This window comes from Leopardus geoffroyi, chromosome D3 (assembly GCF_018350155.1).
Source record: "Leopardus geoffroyi isolate Oge1 chromosome D3, O.geoffroyi_Oge1_pat1.0, whole genome shotgun sequence".
NCBI classification, from domain to species: domain Eukaryota; kingdom Metazoa; phylum Chordata; class Mammalia; order Carnivora; family Felidae; genus Leopardus; species Leopardus geoffroyi.
Genome location: NC_059339.1, coordinates 23,480,952 through 23,500,848, shown reverse-complemented (window position 1 = coordinate 23,500,848; position 19,897 = coordinate 23,480,952). Strand labels below are relative to the sequence as shown.

The 19,897-nt window shown below is 44.3% G+C and overlaps 1 protein-coding gene across 9 annotated transcripts in view; it reads right to left on the bottom strand.

Moving 5' to 3' along the window:
• The window catches only part of THOC5 (THO complex 5), a 32,111-nt gene extending 12,362 nt beyond the window's left edge, over positions 1–19,749 (bottom strand). The window contains exons 1-13 of one of the 9 annotated variants that reach the window (XM_045458130.1): positions 19,630–19,749; positions 17,627–17,755; positions 15,769–15,912; positions 14,615–14,728; positions 14,379–14,476; positions 11,977–12,123; positions 10,195–10,309; positions 6,360–6,492; positions 5,607–5,639; positions 4,024–4,101; positions 3,066–3,106; positions 2,723–2,822; positions 755–863 (exon numbers count right to left, since the gene is read on the bottom strand). In XM_045458130.1, the coding sequence (XP_045314086.1) occupies positions 755–863; positions 2,723–2,822; positions 3,066–3,106; positions 4,024–4,101; positions 5,607–5,639; positions 6,360–6,492; positions 10,195–10,309; positions 11,977–12,123; positions 14,379–14,476; positions 14,615–14,728; positions 15,769–15,912; positions 17,627–17,722 (1,208 nt within the window). In that variant the 5' untranslated portion in view covers positions 17,723–17,755; positions 19,630–19,749. Of the gene's footprint in view, positions 1–754; positions 864–2,722; positions 2,823–3,065; positions 3,107–4,023; positions 4,102–5,606; positions 5,640–6,359; positions 6,493–10,194; positions 10,310–11,976; positions 12,124–14,378; positions 14,477–14,614; positions 14,729–15,768; positions 15,913–17,217; positions 17,756–19,410 lie in introns of those variants that run through there. The other 8 variants (XM_045458129.1, XM_045458128.1, XM_045458123.1 and 5 more) reach the window with 8 other exon arrangements.
• Between the last annotated feature and the right edge of the window lie 148 nt (positions 19,750–19,897).

The following is a 19,897-nucleotide window of genomic DNA, read 5'->3' as shown; positions in this document are numbered from 1 at the left end:
AAGGCTGCAGCCTGAAGAGGGCATGGACTGTAAGTGTAGGGTAGAGAATACAGGGACACCAGGCAGCCATGGGAAGAGCCCCACCCCACCAGGCACCAGACTTGTGTGTCTCCCTCAGTGGTCTCTGTATAGCCAACCCAAAGACTCAAGTGTGCAGGAGTACCAGGCCAGGGTAGTGCTCCTGTGAGGCTATTTCAGGCCCTCTTGGCCCTTTTCCTTTCTTCCCAATCCTAGCTGTGGAACAAGACTGCCACAGCCAGGCGCTTCCTGGGGATGCCGAACCTGTGGCCATCATTACCGTGCCTCCACTCACCCTCCTCAAAACCTCTTCCTGCTGCCAGGTAAGGACAACCTGGGATTGAGCTGGGCTATGAAGCAAAAGTCCCAGCACCTTGGGAAAGAGTAAATGAAGGCCTAAATTTGTCAACCTCATCATGTCTGCCAAATTCCATTTCTACATTCACACCTTTCCACTTGTCAGAACAAGCTGCTGCTCTGCCCTGCCTACTCAATTTTCCATACATTGTAGTCATTTTATCATCTGCTGTGTAGTAAGAGGACCAACTTAAGTCAGCAAGTGCTTTCTAAATACCAGTGAGGTGCCAGGACTTCCAGACGTGGACATGACAACAGAAGTCAACGGAGCAGTGCACCTCCTCAGAGCCAGTGTGCGCAAGGAACCAAAAGCAGCCCGCAGAGAGGCTCTCCTCACACCCACCCCCATGCCCCACTCTCCACAGCGCCTGCCCAGTACCCTGCACTGATGGGGGTGATCAGCTCCGTGGCGGTTGTCACTTTGGCCTTTACCGTCATGATGTTGAGGTTCATGAGGTAGTAGAAGGTCAGGTGAAGCACACTGTCATCTGGAGGGGGAGGATGAAAAGAAGACCATGTACAAGTTGAACATGAGAGCAGAGTCTACAGTATTATGGAACTGTAAAAGCGAGGCTTTTAAGAGCTTTTACTGTAAAAACAGAAACTCAATGGCAATTTTATATTGAATAAAAAATGTCTACAAATTCTTTGCAACTCCTCTCTCCAAGAGGGGGAGATTCATTTCCCTCCCCTTGAGTGTGGGCTGGACTTAGCTGTTTCTAAAAAGTAAAATATCGAAAGGGAGCAATCTGGGGCGCCTGGGTGGCGCAGTCGGTTAAGCGTCCGACTTCAGCCAGGTCACGATCTCGCGGTCCGTGAGTTCGAGCCCTGCGTCGGGCTCTGGGCGATGGCTCAGAGCCTGGAGCCTGTTTCCGATTCTGTGTCTCCCTCTCTCTCTGCCCCTCCCCCGTTCATGCTCTCTCTCTGTCACAAAAATAAATAAACGTTGAAAAAAAAATTTTTTCAAAAAAAAAGAAAGGGAGCAATCAAGTGATCACCAAGTGGATCCAGGTTAGTACCAGTGACACCATGTACCCCTGATATGATGGGATGATGAACCCATGTCTATGGTATTCCTCCCCCAAACCCATAAGCTCAGTCTGATAAGGAGAAAACATAGACAAAGCCAAATTGAGTTTTTCCACATAGTAAATAAACCTGGTCTTCAAAGATGTCAAGGTCATGAAAGATAAGCGAAGACTGAGGAGGAGAAGACTGTCCTGGCTGCAGGAGACTAAGAGGCATGGCAACTAAATGTCATGTGAGATCCTGGACTGGATCCTAAAATGGACAAAGGACATTAGTGGAAAAAACAAAGAAATCTGCATAAATTCTGTGGTTTAGTTAATTGTACCAATAAAATTAACATTGGTTTTGATCACTGTACTATGCTTAAGATGCTGACATTATGGGAAGTTGAGTGAAGAGCATGAGAATTCTATTATTTTTTTTTTTTTTTAATTTTTTTTTTCAACGTTTATTTATTTTTTGGGACAGAGAGAGACAGAGCATGAACGGGGGAGGGGCAGAGAGAGAGGGAGACACAGAATCGGAAACAGGCTCCAGGCTCTGAGCCATCAGCCCAGAGCCTGACGCGGGGCTCGAACTCACGGACCGCGAGATCGTGACCTGGCTGAAGTCGGACGCTTAACCGACTGCGCCACCCAGGCGCCCCTGAGAAGTCTATTATTACGGCAACTCTTCTGAGTCTAAAATTATCTCAAAATAACAAGTTTTTAAAAAAAGGTGAAGTGTGTAGAGTATGTTTCCATTTGTGTAAAAACTAAAAGGAGAAGGGGATAAATATACACTTGTATAAAAGCTTCTAAATACATAGAATAGTTCTAGAAAATACGTAAGAAATCTGTCACCAAGAGGTAAGACCTTGGAGGTAAGACGGAGGACTGGAGTCTCAGGTGAGACGGAAACTTACATGTGACAGTTAGCTCTTATACTGTGTATATTGCTTTATCCATACAAAACCAGTTTCAAATCATTCTCTGCAGAACACAAACTTCTACTTATGTGTATGAGATTAAGCACACTGGTCACAGTACTCGAATCCTGCACACTCTTGTGACTTGTTCTGTGTATCTGACTTAGTCAATTCAGAAATTGGTATAATTTTATCAAGCATCCCTTATGTGTCTAGTTTCGTCTCTGTTGTTATGCTTATGACTTAGAGAAAAAAAATCAAACTCCATGCAAAACAATGATGAAAAACAAAGAAATATGAAACCAGAATCTTTTCTTGGTCAAACAGGACTTTGGCTTGCTGAACCTTGTGCACCTGCAGCTAGCAAAAGCCTCAAATGCTATGGATCCTCCAGAACAAAGGGAGCCAGACCTTTGCACTTCAGGTCCAGCATGACAGATAGCGGGTGCCTCTTCAGCATCTCCTTGCGCTTGTCATCCAACTGAACTCCCAGTGTGGGTCGCCGGCGTTTCTGGACAAAGGAAAGATCAAATCAGATGAGCACTGGTCATACGAATTTGCCCCTTCCTTCTCCCTACTGGCCAGGGCCTCAGCCCCGCTGGCTGGAACCTGCTGCTTCAGCTATCCAGCTGCCAGACCCCAGCAGCTCTTTCTTTCCCACCTCTTTCGTCTGCTTCTAGGGAAGATGGCACCTGCCAACTAGCAGGCCCCAGTGCAGCTGCTTGACACACTCAGGAGGGCAAACAGCTCTCACCGTGGTCTGCTCCTCTTCAGCATCAGAGTCGCTCTCATCATCTGCAACCACAGAGAGAAAGCATCTGGAGGTAAGGAGGTTCCCAATGCTCCTAAAGTGCCTCAACCCATGGGGCTTAAAGGGGCTGAGACTCTGTCATTTGTAAATGGGTTTCTTTAGAATACATGATAAACCAATTTGCTGCTGCTGATTCAGTATAGAAAACATGGTGATGCGAGAAAAAAAGGAGGAATGCCTCATAATCCAACTGCCTCTATTTTTGAAGGTGCTTTTTAATGCAATCCTATGGACCACAAGCCCCACCCCTGTTGTTGGTAGTGGTGGTAGTAACAGTAATATAAATAGCAACAGCAGTAGCAGTTCATACAACTTGAGGGGTTGCTATGTGCCAAGAATGATGCTAAGAACTTTGCATGTATGACCTCATTTAATTGACACAATAATTTTACATGAGGTATTACTATCCTGTTTTGACAAGTAAGTAAACTGAGGCTCAGAAAGGCTAAAGAGGGGGCTCCTGGGTGGCTCAGTTGGTTAAGTGTCTGACTTCAGCTCAGGTCATGATCTCACAGTTCATGGGTTCAGGCCCCATGTCGGGCTCTGTGCTGATAGCTCAGAGCCTGAAGCCTGCTTCAGATTGTGTGTCTCCCTCTCTCTGCCCCTCCCCTGCTCATGCTCTGTCTCTGTCTCAAAAATAAACAAACATTAAAAAAAAAAAAAAAGAAAGAAATGTTAAATAACTCTCCCAGGATCAGTGAGCTAGTGAGTGGCAGGACCAAAATCCACAACCAATGCTTTACCCCGTCTACCCTTGAGCATTAAGACATTAAAGTCAAGCTCCCTGCTACTCAGAACGAGTACAGATAATTTCCAAAGGACCAGCACTGTCCTGAGGTGTTGACCTGGTGCCCCTGGACCCAGCTATGGAAGACGTGGGGAAGGATCCCGACCACATTACCTTGGGAGTCTTCAGGAGGCTTAAATAGAGCCTTGGCTTCGTCCACACTGCCTTCGATCGCCACAGACAACGTCTTATCTGTGAGCAAGAAGAAACTTTGTAGGACAGCTGCTGAGGGAAGGAGCTAAGCTACACAACAGGCTAACTCTGGGGCTGCATTTCTTCTGCCTTTGTCACAACTCCTAACTGATTGGGGGTGGAAAGGCAAAAGCCCTTTCTCCACATGAGGAGGAACAAGGTGGGAAACTTAAAGCTTTTTTCCATCATTTACTGAAAACAAAGAATCCAAAGTGCAAATTTTAGACAAGCACCACCTGACACTATGGTGAACGCTTCCCTTTTCAGGCTTACACCAACGCGTAATCCCACCCTAGCACCTAAAGCCACGGGATACTCCTCTGCCAACTGTCTTAAAGGTTCTCATCCAGACGCCCTAACTGTTCTCATCTCAGAAACAACGGTTCTCATCTCAGTGCTTGCTTACTCTCTATTCTGTACTACACCAAGCAGCTGGCTGGTACTGTCACATTTAACTGGGAGGCAGGACAGTGCACAGGAGCTTGGACCCTGCAGTTTAGTCCCAGATCTGAGTCCCTGCCCCACCAATTCCTAAACACCTAGAAAGTTATTTCACTGCTCTGAGCCCCACTTTCTGCATCTATGAAAGAAATCCTGTCTTGACAAATGGTAACTGCCTGGTTGGGTGGCAAAGACCAAATGAGCTGATGCTTGTAATTGTACTTATAACATTATGTTTTTCAAATTAATGTTTAACCTTCACAACAACTCTGTGAGAACCATACTATTACTATAGCCACAAGATGAGAAAATCAAGGCTCGGAGAAGTTAGACACATTAGCCAGGAAGTAGCTAAGCTAGGATTCAAGACTAGGTCTATTCAACTTGAGCTTGGTGTCTTAAACAGGAAGATAAGAGGGCTGTTCCATGCACCAGGACTGACACTTTCCCCAGGTGACACCTGGCCTGCCTTTGTGGAACTTTGTAGGTCTACTGGGAGGTCAGGCAGGCCACCACCTCTCTTGCTCCATTCAAAACGGTATAAGGGGGACACCTGGGTGGCTCAGGTGGTTGAGTGTCCAACTTTGGCTCAGGTCATGATCTCACTGTCCGTGAGTTCAAGCCCCGCATTGGGCTCTGCGCTGACAGCTCAGAGCCTGGAGCCTGTTTCAGATTCTGTGTCTCCCTCTCTCTCTGTCCCTCCCCAACTCATGCGCATGGGCGCTCTGTCAAAAATAAACAAACATTAAAAAAAAAAACCAAAACGGTATATGGGTCACAGACACTCATAGGAGACTGAAATGGCTTGCCCAACTGCACTAAAGAGGAATGACAAACTTCCTCTACCTGGCAAGGCCGCTGAGATAATACTTCCAGGTGATCGGCCACTGCTCTCTGACAGCCCTGCATGAACCAACATACCTCACCCAAACAAGCTAGATGCCCCCATCAACCACTGGCAAATGCCAAACTGTTCTTTTGGGTAGCTTAATTCTGAAATTCTATAGTAAAATGGGAAAGGAAACAGGTTGGGTTTAAACACAAAAGAAAAGAAAATTACTCACCCTGTCTAGGGGGCTGGGAGGATTTCATATGAGCTGATGATGGAAACAAGAAGGAGAACAAAAGGGAAGGAGAGGACCAGGAGGACCAGGAAGACACAAGAAGAGAGACAGTAATGTGTCGGTGCCCATGGCTGGGAGGATAGGCATGCACTGATGCTGTACAGGTCTGTTTGATGCGGTGGGGTGAAGAAGAAAAGTTTAGGTGCTGGGTGAAAGCTGCAGTAGGGAAAAAGGTAAGGTCTCCAAAACCTTTTCAAAACTCTATGGAGTAAAGGGTCGCCCATGAGCTTAAAGCAGACACGTCTTCCCACTTGGTAATTCACTTTAACGACATGCAGCCTGTTTGGGCGTCATGAAATTCTGGGAAAGCTGCCTGGGACCTGTGTTCACCAAGTCCTCTCTCTGAAGCGGAAGAAGAAGTGCTGATCCACCTGCCAAGCATGCCTTGATGGGGTGAGTGTCTGGGAGCCCAGGCAGGCAGGCTGCCAGGGCACTATACCCACTAGCCGACCAGCCAGGCTCATTGAAGATTAAAGCCATCCATTCTGAAATGCCCACCAGGTTAGTCTAGCCTCAGGCCAGCTGGTCAGAGCAGCCATGCTGGGCGGTGCAGAGGGGAGGCAGCGTCTGTCACCTGGGAACTTCTGAGCAGGACCAGGGAGCTTTCCTCAGCAGGCAGGGCTTCCAAATGACTCAATCGGCCACGGCTGTTGCTCCCACAGCCCCTCTTCCTCACCCAGCCCCCATACTCACCACAGGCCTGCCCATACGCAGTGGCCTGGACAAAGAGGACATAGAGAGGCGGTGGCAGATGTCTAGCTGTCTCATACTGCTTGTGAGCCTGGTCGAACGGCATGAATAGGTACTCTTGCACTGGGAGGGAAGCCTGCATGCAACAAAAGAAGGATTTTTATTTTCCCTTTGTAGGCAGTCCACATGTGAAGAGATGGCTGCTGAGTTACTATAATAGTTTTTTTTATCTATTAAAAATACATGATAAGTTAACAGAATAGGTAGATAAGAGGTCAATACAAAAAAATCAATTTACACAAGCAACAAACAGTATGAAAATGAAAAAAAAAAAAAAAAAAAAAGCATATCCAAGAGCATCAAGAAGACTTAAACTACCTAAGAATAAGTAAGTAAAAGGTGTGTAAGCCTCTACACAAAGGCTTGAGAAATGAAAGCCCACGTTAACGGCCTGGAAGACTCAACACTGCCCTGAAATCAGTTCACTCCAAACTGATCTACAGATTCAATGCAACCCCAGTCTATATCCCAGCAGGTGAAAATAGACTAGCTGATTCTAAAATTTACATGTTAAATGCAAAGGGCCAAGAACAACCAAGACAATCCTGAAAAGTTAAGCTAGAGCACACACTACTGGGCATCAGACTTCTCTTAAACTATTTTTTTTCTTAATAAGTTCTTTTAACATTTATTTTTGAAGGACAGAGACAGAGCATGAGTGGGGGAGGGGCACAGAAAGAGAGGGAGACACAGAATGCAAAGCAGGCTCCAGGCTCTGAGCTGTCAGCACAAAGCCCGATGAGGGGCTTGAACCCACAAATTGTGAGATCATGACCTGAGCCAAAGTCGGTTGCTTAACTGACTGAGCCACCCAGGCGCCCCTGGGCATCAAGGCTTCTGACAAAGCTACCGTAAATAAGCCAGTGTGATACTGGTGCATGGAAAGACAAATAGAGGACACACAAACCTACATGGACATTTGATTTATGACAAAAGTGGCACTGGAGAACAGTGGGGAAAGCATGGCCTTTTCAATAAATGACCCAGCTGAATACCTACATGAAAAAAAAAATGAAACTGACCCTATATCACACTATGTACAATGTTCCCTTCCAGGTATCCTAGATTCTAAGTGTGAAAGATAAACAATAGAGCTTCTATAAGAAAATGCGAGAATATCTCCATGACCCTGGGACAGAGAGATTTTTAAACAGGACATCCTAACCACAGAGGAAAACACTGATTAGATCATATAAAATTTAAGAACATCTGCTCATTAAAAGATACCATTATGAGAGTGAAAAAGAAAGTCATAAAATGGGAAAAATACATGCAAAAGACTCATCTCCAGAATATATAAAGAAGTCAAAGCAATCCAATAGAAAAATGAACAGGAGACTAGAATAAGCCTTTTGCAAATGAGGTAATCCAAAAGCAAAGAAGTATAAAAAGGGGTTGTGCTCAACATCACTGGTCCCCAAAGAAAGGTAATACCCTTCAGAATGGCTAAAATCAAGAAGGCTGACAATACCAAGCACTGGTGAGGATGTGGAGCAGTTAGAACTTTCATATGGTGCTGGGGGGAATTTTGTACATCAGTGCAATCACATTAGAAAACTGTTTCAGTGTCTGCCAAGCTAAATATATGCCTAGCATACTCTACGACCCAGCAATGTCATTCCTGGGTATATATTCAACAGAAATATGTACATACGACACCAAACGACAAAGAATGCTTATAACATTATTATTCATAATAGCCCCAAACTGGAAGTACCCACAATCAAATACTAAGTATTAATGAAAATAAATGAACTCCTGGTGCTCACAACAGTACAGATGAATCTCACAAACATAACGTTAAGCAAAAGAAGTCAGACACAAGAGTATATATACAATTCTGTTTGTATACACTCAAAAACAGGCCAAACTTACCTATGACAATAGGTATCAAGATAATAGTTACTGAAGGGTGAGAGGAGATAGTAACTGAGAGGGGGAATAAAATATCTTTTGGAAAATTGGTAATGTTCTTTTTCTTGATTTGCGTGCAGGTTACATAGATGTGTTCACTAGAGAATATTCACTGAGCTATACACTTAGGAACTGTATGCTTTTCTTTTGTAAAAATTGTGTTTAAAAAAAAAATTTTTTTTTTACATTTATTTATTTTTGAGAGACAGAGACAGAGCATGAGCAGGGGAGGGGCAGAGAGAGAGGGAGACACAAAATCAGAAGCAGGCTCCGGGCTCTGAGCTGTCAGCACAGAGCCCGACGCAGGACTCAAACTCACAAACTGTGAGATCATGACCTGAGCCGAAGTCGGATGCTTAACTGACTGAGCCACCCAGGCGCCCCGTAAAAATTATGTTTTTAAATGTAATATATGTACGCTGTTTTAAACAGTTGTGTTTTAGGGGCGCTGGGGTGGCTCAGTTGGTTAAGCATCTGACTTCACCTGAGGTCACGATCTCACAGTTAGTGGGTCTGAGCCCCACACTGGACTCTGTGCTGACAGCTCGGAGCCTGGAGCCTGCTTTGGATTCTGTGTCTCCCTCTCTTTCTGCTTCTTCCCTACTTGTGCTCTCTCAAAAAATAAACATTAAAAAAAAAATTTTTTTTTAAACAGTCGTGTTTTAGTTTATAAAGCAAAAACTCCCAGGGGCACCTGACTGACTCAGTTGTAGAGCATGCAACTCTTAATCTTGGGGTTGTGAATTCAAGCCCCACGTTGGGCAGAGTTTACTTAAAAAAGAGTTAAGAAAAAAAAAAGTTAAAAAAAAACTATAAGGATTTAGAGCAATCTGCTTCACAGAGCAAACAAAAATCAGGTCACCTATATAGAAAGACATTACAGGGGCGTCTGGGCAGCTCAGTCAGTTAAGCATCCAACTTCGGCTCAGGTCATGATCTCATGGCTCGTGAGTTCGAGCCCCGCATTGGGCTCTGTGCTGCAGCTCAGAGCCTGGAGCCTGCTTTTGATACTGTGTCTCCCTCTCTCTCTGCTCCTCTCCCACTGTGCTCTCTCTCAAAAATAAATAACATTTAGGGGCACCTGGGTGGCGCAGTCGGTTAAGCGTCCGACTTCAGCCAGGTCACGATCTCGCGGTCCGTGAGTTCGAGCCCCGCGTCGGGCTCTGGGCTGATGGCTCAGAGCCTGGAGCCTGTTTCCGATTCTGTGTCTCCCTCTCTCTCTGCCCCTCCCCCGTTCATGCTCTGTCTCTCTCTGTCCCAAAAATAAATAAACGTTGAAAAAAAAAAAATTAAAAATAAATAAATAACATTTAAAAAAAAAAAAAAAAAAGAAAGAAAGACATTACATTTTACATTACAATCTAAAGTGGGGACTTATCCTCCTAAGGTACCTGATGGCTTTCAAATAGGAGTAAAGTTCTTTTCAGAGAGAGTACCTCTGCTAAACATCTATCCCCAAGGTGCAGTCAGGGAGTCTAACAGACATCCACATCTAAGCATGCCTGGAAACTGTGAGGCTGATGGAAACTATTCTGGGGTAAATTAAACCTAGAGTTTGCAGAAGTATTTTACCTGGAGGAAGCTCTGGGTGAAAAGAAAACATCTCACATAAATGTGTGTACATGTTCCTGAGCTCACCTGGCAGCATCTCTTCCACCCAGGACACAACCTTACTGCACTGGTTGGGTAGAAACTAGAGATAAGACCATCCTTGCAATGGGCTCTGACATCCGTTAGGGTAACAGACCTGGCAAAACCCAAAGGGAGATGTGGCTGCTGGAGGCCTCAGGTCAGCAAGGTCTTGCTGGGTGCTGAAAGCAAAGCAAAAGGCCAAGGTAGGGGAGTATGTGGGGGAGAGCCTCACCTGCATAATGCTATTGAGACGAGGCTGGAGGCTGCTCAGGTATTCCTTCTTCACCTCAATCTCCTTGAGGATCTTCTCCTTGTTGGACAGGCACTCTCGGTACTTCTCTGCCAGCCTATGGGGAGAGGACAGACCACTGTCACTTGAAGCTGCTCAGAGATCTCCCGATACATCTACTCACTGTCACAAGCCACCTAATGACAGCAGTCATGATTAACTCATGTTTACCTAGTACTTACTATGTGCCAGGCACTTGGAGAACTATAAGCATTACTGCATTTAATCTTATAAAAATCCTGGAAGATAGGGACTCTTCTTTTCCCCAAAGAAGGAAATGAAGGCTCAAGGAGGTAGGGAATTTACCCAAGGTCACTCAGCTAAGAGTAAGTACAAAGCTGGGCTTTGAATCCATGCCTGTCTGGCTCCAGAGGCTCTGCCCATTAACCACTAGGGGATATCCCTGTGTCATTTCCTGCTCCATTTCTTGCCTCTAGGGTCTAGACCCCAAACTTTCACAAACATGTGGATCTAGCAACTATAGGACCCAAATGAGGTCCACAGACTGGACTGAATGGGGCAGGGTAAGGATGGATTATGGACCACAGGAATACAACACTCATGGTTTAACCTATGCCCAAGGCAAGCAGTGTACTGGACAGAGGAGTGATGGGCCAGCCCGATCTGCTAAAATCTGGCACCAATTCCATAAGAGTCAAACTTAGTGCTTACTAAATTCATTAACATAGACTGAATAGAATACATTCTATAACAGAAAAGAAAAAAAAAAAAAAAAGGAAATAAAACACCTACTTCTCCAATGGAAAACAGAGCTGTGTCAACCAAATGCCCTAGAATTCTTGTACAAATACAGAGGAAGAAAGTCACCATAATGAAAAGGATGCAGCCACGAAAAATCCAGTATGAAAAAAAAAATGCTATATTCTTAAAAATACCTAGATTAAGTTACACAGTAGAAATGTTCTTTTTAATAAGTAAAAGACCTTTATTAATATGGGAAATTTTTATGTGTAAAGGGGTTCCTGAAAGCATAATTTATGATAGCAAAAAAATGATAAAAGTCTAACCCAATAAAGAAAAAACTATATAAATTATAATTTGTCTACATACAAGATATTGTATAACCTTCTAAAATAATGTTTGCACATGGGGTGCCTGGGTGGCGCAGTCGGTTAGGCGTCCGATTTCAGCCAGGTCACGATCTCGCGTTCCGTGAGTTCAAGCCCCGCGTCGGGCTCTGGGTTGATGGCTCAGAGCCTGGAGCCTGTTTCTGATTCTGTGTCTCCCTCTCTCTCTGCCCCTCCCCCGTTCATGCTCTGTCTCTCTCTGTCCCAGAAATGAATAAACGTTGAAAAAAAAAAAAAATTAAAAAAAATAAATAAATAAAAAAAATAAAATAATGTTTGCACAATTTTAAAGTACCATAGGGGTAGTCTTAGAGGCAGGAGGAACAAGCAAAAAACAAAACTGGACTTAACAGTACAAAAGATATTTAGGTCTCAGGTATTAAAATTTTAAAGAAAATGTTACTCCAATTTTCTATTGACAGCCTTAATTAATTCCAACCTCACCTATGATGCAGTTGGTCAAGTCTGAATTATCAGATGTGAATGAATCACAAAATGAGATTTGGTCTTAAGAAATCATTCTGCTGGTTCCACAGACCCTGGCACTGTCTGACTGTGGGTCATGACAAAGCGTTGTCCCCATGGGTAAAGGTCTGTGTTGCACAGGTTAACAAGGTCAGGAAGGGAGAAACACAACCTTTTTCGCTGCTCCAGCTCCCAGTCCAGACGTGCCAGGGTTTGCTGGTGAGGGTCTCCCATGGTGACTTCAGCCTTGCTAATATCTGGAGGAGCCTCCTTATAAAACTCCTCTAAACTGACCAGATCAATTTCTTCATGCTTCGACCTGCAGGCAAATACTAGATGTTAAGTTGCTGTTCTCAAGACTCCAAACCAAGGAATAAGCAAGCCCACAGTTCCCTCCATAGATGCCCATTTAGCCCTGGTCTACAACTACCCAGGAACCTGGAATCCATCAAGTCTTCTCAGCAAATGCTCGTTAGTAAATATCTCACTTTGAAGAGAAGTAGATGATTACATACCACAGGATCCTTATCCATGGTGCTCAACCTTTTTATCCATGAATTAAAGACTTGGAAGGGATGCTTATCAAGTTTACAGATTATCTCCAAGCTTAGCAAGACAGCTAAGAGCTGAAAAAGTCAATAAAAACACTACAGTCTAGGCCTACATTGACAGGTTGAAACCAATAAATTACGTTTAACAGAAAAAAACCTAAGGGTCTGCACTTAAGTTTAAAACATTAATCACATAAACAACGGATGGGGAAGATTCAGGATGGCATAACCAGGTGTGAAAACGATCTAGAGGCTTCAATTGTTATGTTTAGTGATTCACGTATACTAAAGAAATCCCATACTCTTTCCTGCATTAACATAGTGCACAGGTCATGGACAGATGATGGTAATAATGGCAGCTACCAGGTATTAAACACCCATTGTATGACAGCCTCACCTAATTCTCAGGACATCTCTATCAAATGGGGATTTCTATCTCCATGTTTCAAATGAGATGGAGACTCCTACAGATGAGCAGCTTGCCTAAAGTCACATAGCTAGTGAGTGGCAGAGCTGGGATTTGAACCCAGGCTTATCTGACCAGGGCCAATGGTGGTCACCTGCCTCTCCGGAGACTAGAGTTCTATTGTATTCTGAATTTGTCAGCTTTCATCTGAGTGACAGTTACAGCTTGGGGCATCCCACTCTTCTGTTTTTAGTATCTTTTATTTGTAAGCAGTTTAAGATACATAAGAAGTTTCAAAAACAGTACTGAGAGTTTACCTTCCCCTGGTTCCCCCAATAATATCTGATCTATGCATAGTACATAGTCAAAACTGACAATGACTCAATACTATTAACTCAGAGAAAAACCTGATGTGAATTTTGCCTCTATTAGTATTTAACTATCATTACATGATGAATGTATAAAGCAAATAAATATGTCTCTCAAAAATCAGTGTAATTATTGGGGTGCCTGGGTGGCTTAGCAGGTTAAGTGTCCAACTCTTGGTCTCAGCTCAGGTCATGATCTCATGGTTTGTGAGTTCGAGCTCCATGTTGGGCTCTGCACTGACAGCACAGAGCCTGCTTGGGATTCTGTCTCTCCCTCTCTCTGCCTCTCCCCTGCTCGCTTGTGAGCTCTCTCTCCTTAAAAATAACTTTAGGGGGGGCGCCTGGGTGGCGCAGTCGGTTAAGCGTCCGACTTCAGCCAGGTCACGATCTCGCGGTCCGGGAGTTCGAGCCCCGCGTCGGGCTCTGGGCTGATGGCTCGGAGCCTGGAGCCTGTTTCCGATTCTGTGTCTCCCTCTCTCTCTGCCCCTCCCCCGTTCATGCTCTGTCTCTCTCTGTCCCAAAAATAAATAAACGTTGAAAAAAAAAATATTAAAAAAAAAAAAAAAAATAACTTTAAAAAATTAGCATAACTATCAGAAATACACCAGACCCAATGACTGATATGCCCCTCTCATCACAAGTTTATTACAATAAAACCTGCCTCTTTTCAGTTTGCACAAATAGGTCTGACCAAACAAGAATACGTTCTCTTTTCTTCCTCTGTCTATTCTTTCCTCCTCCTCATCTCTCAACTTGGATTTGCCAAGAGGCATTACATTTTAAAATGGACACTGACGAACTATAGTTTGTTTACCTGAGAGCAACTAAGTGGCAAGAAGTTCAGGTTCCAAAGAATAAAATCCAGTTGCAAAAATGAATGGCTGGAACTTTAGAGAGGAAAAGTGGGCCAAAAGGTTAAAAGGATTTGACTGGAAGGGAGTTGCTCCCATGCAAGGTGCCCAGGAATCAAACTGGTAACATAAAGGCCGCTGCTGGAGATAGACAACTGGTTTTGGCCAGGTACAGAGCTCAAAACTTGAAAAAGTCAGACAAGCTTCTAAGGTTCTTTGTGCAGCTTGAAAACACTGCTTTCCAATTCTCCCAAAGTGATCTATTCACTTTTGTCCCAGATCCTGCAGTCTCTAAGTTCATCTGATTTCTTTTTAAGGAGACTAGCTAACCTTGAGCTATGCAGGAGAAAGTAGTTACCAGTAGGCAATTTTGACAAAGTTTGTTCTCCAAAACTCACTTAAACTCCAGACATTTGGTGATCTCTTTCTGCAGGTGCATCACCTCATACAACAGGTTCTGGAGCTGCAGGTGATAGGCATCTACTTTCTGCTTGGCCTGAAAGGAGGACAAGGTCAGAGCTAAGTGGGGCAAGTCAGGTCAAACAGAGCAGCAGCAAACTCAGGGAAGAGGTAAAGGGGATTAAGAAGTGGATGGGGAAGAGGGAGGAGGAGGATTAAACCTCTCAATTCCTACCTCATGGGTCTGATCTCTTCCTTTCTTCAACCTGATATGGGCTAATCGATTAAGCTTCTTTAGAGTCATGAAATGCACACAGCTCTGGATCCTCCGATCTTCTATCTCAACTGCCTGCAGGCAAAGAAAACTGGTGAAGACCTTGACAACAGGTGATGGCTCAGCTTCCTTCAGCCCCTCACTGCTGACCCATCCCCACCCAGGGCCAAAAACAGATACTGGAAGGAGCTCAGAATGATGAGAACTGTCGATGGAAAATGGAGCAAGTATAGCCAATGCACAATTAATATCTGTCCCAGGGCACCTGGGTGGCTTAGTCGGTTAAGTGTCTGACTCTTGATCTTGGCTCAGATCATGATCTCACGCCCCATGTTGGGCTCTTTGCTGACAGAGTACAGCCTGCTTGGGATTTTCTCTCTCCCTGTCACTCTTTGCCCTCCCCCACTCTCTCTCTCAAAATAAATAAACTTTAATAAACATTAAAAAATAAAACCAATTAATATCTGTTCCTACATATTGTCTACAGAGATCCTAACAATAGCAACATCCCGCCATACAATTTGATCTCTATGAATAACCTTACAGAATAACTTAAATGAACATACCAGAATTATAGCTATAAAGCTTGGCAACAGTAAAATATGATGTAATAATCATAACAATATTGGGCCAGGATAAGCACAAATAAGTGAGATTCTTGGCAATACATGGGTTTTGTTTTTAGTTACACTGTTTAGTTTCTTTGCCTCAAAGTCTGGTTCATTCATTTAATACTAACAATTTCATTTTTGGTCTCTATAACATACCTGTACCTATCCATCCTTACAACAGCAAAGGAATTTACACATATCATCATTTCCCAACACCTACAAAATGCCTGACATGTAATAAGTATTAATTGGATGAACTGTCAAATTACACTTAGGAGAAAAATTAATTATCCTGTACTTTTGTTACTCTAATTGATGATTGGGGAGCGATGAAATGTTTCAATAAATTAATAAGCACCATCTCTGGAGCCCGCAGACTCCAACTACCTGATCATGGTTAGGCCAGAAGACCAAGATCAGGAAGGGCTCTGGTGGGTGCAAAACAAGTCCATCCGTGCAAACCCACCATGTTCATGTCTGCCCCAAACCACTGCTACTCCTTACCACATCCTTGCCTCCTCGGCTCTTCAGGTCCTGGATCTCAGCCATGAGCCTCTGCAACTCCTGGCACGTGTACTTGTACAGCTCATAGTCTCTGCCAGGGTCCCGCAGGTCCACCTCAGCCTCCTCGCTGTAGTATTTACCTTCCTGTGGAAGCACGGATACATGCCTTGGGTGGGGAATAAAAGTCTCCCTGTTGGGACCAGGGACACTTGGCTGAAATCAGTAACAATGAAACCCCAAATCATGTCTCTAAAAAAATCTGGTCCTCAAGGTGCGCCTGGCTGGCTCAGTTGGTAGAGCATGCGACTCTTGATATCAGAGTTGTGAGTTCGAGCCCCCATGCTGGGTGTGGAGATTACTCAAAACTAAAATCTTAAGAAAAAAAAAAATTGGTCCTCAAATCAAATGTTTTCCTTCTTCTCAAAATGGAAAAGAATCCCTCTTTTTTTCTAATTATAAAGTAATGCATCCTTGGTGTCAGAGACTCAGAATATAGTGAGCAGTATCAAAAACAAAATGAAAAGTTGCCTGTAATCTCACCTCCAAACTGAAACAACTATTTTTAATACTGTGGATAAACACAAATTTTATTTTTAAACAAAATGGAATCACACTGTCCATGCTATTTAGTGCAGTTTCTCATCCCAATAAATTAAATATTCATCAAAATGGCTGTGTGAGAATCCACTGTATAGATGAACCAGAATGCATTTAACCAAATTCCTACTGATGGGTGTTTAGATGGTCAAATCAAGCTTTAGCAGAGACTAAAATATCGTAATTGGTCACCCAGCCTTTGGAGTAAATGGAACACATCTCTTGAAGAGAGTTAGCTAATGATACTATATTGCATATTTGAAAGTTGCTAAGACAATAGGTCTTAAAAGTTACCACAAGAAAAAAAAAACTGTAACTACATACGGTTAAGTAGACTTTTGTAGTGATCATTTTACAACATACACAGATTTCAAATCATTATACACTTTAAATTAATGTTATATGTCAATTACATCTCAATAAAAAAGAATTAATGCCTACACAATGGATAAGGTTTTTTCTTACTCTAGATTTCCTAAATCTGAGAAAAAGATCGTTTTCTACTTAAATTCAAGCTCCTATGCTTCTCTAATCCAGTTAAAAAAAAAAAAAGTAACCAACCAATCAAAACAATTAGGTCACAAATTAGCTTGACAGGAGCACCCGGGTGGCTCAGTCAGTTAAGCGTCCGACTCTTGATTTCAGCTCAGGTCATGATCTCTTGGTTCATGGGATTGAGCCCCGAGCTAACAGTGCAAAGCCTGCTTGGGATTTTCTCTCCTACCCCTCTCTCTGCCTCTCCCCCACTCGCACACGTGGGCATGTGCTCTCCCTCTCTCAAGATAAATAAATAATCTTTAAGAAAAATTAGCTTGAGAGATTTAAAGACAGAGAAATAATAAAAGGAAGAACCTGCTGACAGTATGAGCTCTTAGGCCACAGAAGAGATTCTGCGGAGATGTTGTTCTGGTACTTTCTCAGTAGCTGACCAGGAATGCCACATCTCCAGTTTCTGGTGGTATGCTGCAGATACTGGCTTCTTCTGACTCTGGAAACTTGGGAGACACACACCATACTAGAATGCATTGTCCATTCAGGCACTATTCATGTCTGATATAGGCTGGTTGGTTCTTGGAATGCTGCCGCTAAGCCAAATGTGAATACTCAGGTTTTGTAGAACCAGGGGAATTCCAGGCACTTGGTCAAGCAGAGGCCACCTGGGAGGCCATCACTGTGACCCTCAGCTGCTGCAAACCCACAGCCAGGTGATTCGCCACAAGCTGTAATTTCTCAGCAGCATGGCAGCACTGGCTGATCTCACCTGTTCTGTGTCAGAACGGTTACGCTTGCCTTCAGATGGAGCTCCATCACTTCGGATCACTTTGGGCTTCCGTTTCTTGCTTGATTCTGATGACATGGTTGTTTGGTAAGGTCAAGAGGAGATAGAGACCTGTTAAAAGGAGAAAACTTTTGCAATTTTCCAGAGTTGGAATTGGAGATTTTCCTGGAGTCAGAATACTTAAGTCTAACTAGTAGTGCTGGCCACTAACAACCTAGGTAACTCAAAAAAAGGGTCACTCAACCCTCCAAAGCTTCAGTTTAATCCTGTGTAAAAAGGGGAATCGGTCCTCAGCCTATCCAAAATGAATTCATCTTCACCTCCTTTAAAGGCGCCATAACTGGGGCGCCTGGGTGGCTCAGTCGGTTGAACGTCCGACTTCGGCTCAGGTCACGATCTCGCGGTCCGTGAGTTCGAGCCCCGCGTCGGGCTCTGTGCTGACTGCTCAGAGCCTGGAGCCTGTTTCACATTCTGTGTCTCCCTCTCTCTCTGACCCTCCCCCGTTCATGCTCTGTCTCTCTGTGTCTCAAAAATAAATAAACGTTAAAAAAAAAAAAATTAAAGGCGCCATAACCACATCACTGACTAAACTCCGAAGTTTAGCATATATACCTGTTCCCAATACTATCGATTGATCACCGTGTGCTGGACCTGATCTAAGCACTTTACAGATAAATACTCATTTGATCCTTATAACAAACTTTTCAGGTAAGAACAAGTACCATTTTATAGATGAGAACACCGAGGCTCGGAAAGCCGAATGAGCTGCCCAAGGTTACACGGCTAGTTTGCTAAAGTTGGTTCCATCTGACGCCACATCAGTCCTCTTAACTACATTCTTGTAACACCAATGTGTCTTGCTACCATCTCAGCTGGCAATGCCATTAACTCTTTGGTTGACCCTAAAATTTAAAAGAATAGAACCTACATTTCGTGGGGCTCTAGGGTCACAAAGCATCCTCCCCCTCTGCTACCTCTCCTGGTTGTCACCACAGCCCCTTGAGGTGGGCAGCACCATCTCCCTTAGCCCAAAAAATCTGCCACCAGCATTTACTGAAGGAGCCAATGGCTGATGGTAGTGAGTCAGAGAAGCCCTGAGTCCTGAGACAAGTCACTTCACTGCTCTCTGGGCCTGTTTCCTCAGAGGAAATGAGAATAACAGTCCCTACCTCAGGGGTTGTTGTGGACATTGACACAGGAGGCATTCCTCTGGGGAAGGTGATGAAGATGACCTAGCAGTAGGACTGTAAATGGCACATGGATGATCTGAAATAATGTTGAACATCTAAGGAGGTCAATCCCTTTTCAATTCTTTTTAGAAACTTCCGATTGCTTCAAGGAGAACATCTCATTTTCCTAATTTGTCTTTAGCATCTGTGAACATCAATGTTCCTTTCTTAGCAAAAGGATTCTGTCTCTGAGCTTTAGACAATGCAATCTAGCCAGAATTAGTCTGTTTTCATGTTAATTATATTAATTTTTATCATTACTTTCTGCATACTGCCAAGTCTCCGTTTATGGGAGACCATCGAAATTTTCTCCTAAAACCAATTTACCTTTGCGAAATAAAAAGTGACTCGATTAAAAACCTTAGTAAACAGTCTTAAAGGTAAATTGGGCAAAACCCAAAAAGGTGGGACGCGAAAGGCTGAAATGTGAGAAATCCTGACTCGGCTACACAGTAAAGAGACCCAGGCACACGTAAGCACCCAATAAATGTGAGTTGTTATCACCACCACCATAGACATCGACAACGTCGTCGTCACCTAGAGCTGCATAGTGCGGCCCGAAGCTGCTGCTGCCAACATTTTCACCTGAAGAGACTGGGCGCGCGGCGCCGAGCGGCGGGGGACCCCGAAGAGTGAGCACGGAGAACTCGGGTCGGACTCCAGCCTGGGGACGCCCTCCGGGAAGTCCGCACCTCGGTCCCGGAGCGCCCTGCCCCGCCCCTCCGACCAGCCCCTCTGTCCCGCTCCAGTCCTCACCGCGTGCAGCCCCGAACCTGTCGCGGCCAGTGAGCCACTTCCGGCGGCGGAGAGAGGGCTTCCCAGGCACCATAGAGAAACGGAAGGAAAGAGCGGTCTGCCGGAAGCGAGGCGCGGAGGCCGGAAGCGAAGCGCTGAGGCCCCTGCCGGCCGCCGGCTCCCGGCGGAAGTAGCTCCTGGGCTGCTCGCAAGCAAGCGGCCTTGAGACCGGTGTTTGTTAGGAAGGGTCACCAACACCCTCACGCTGTCCTCCAAAACGGGAAACTGA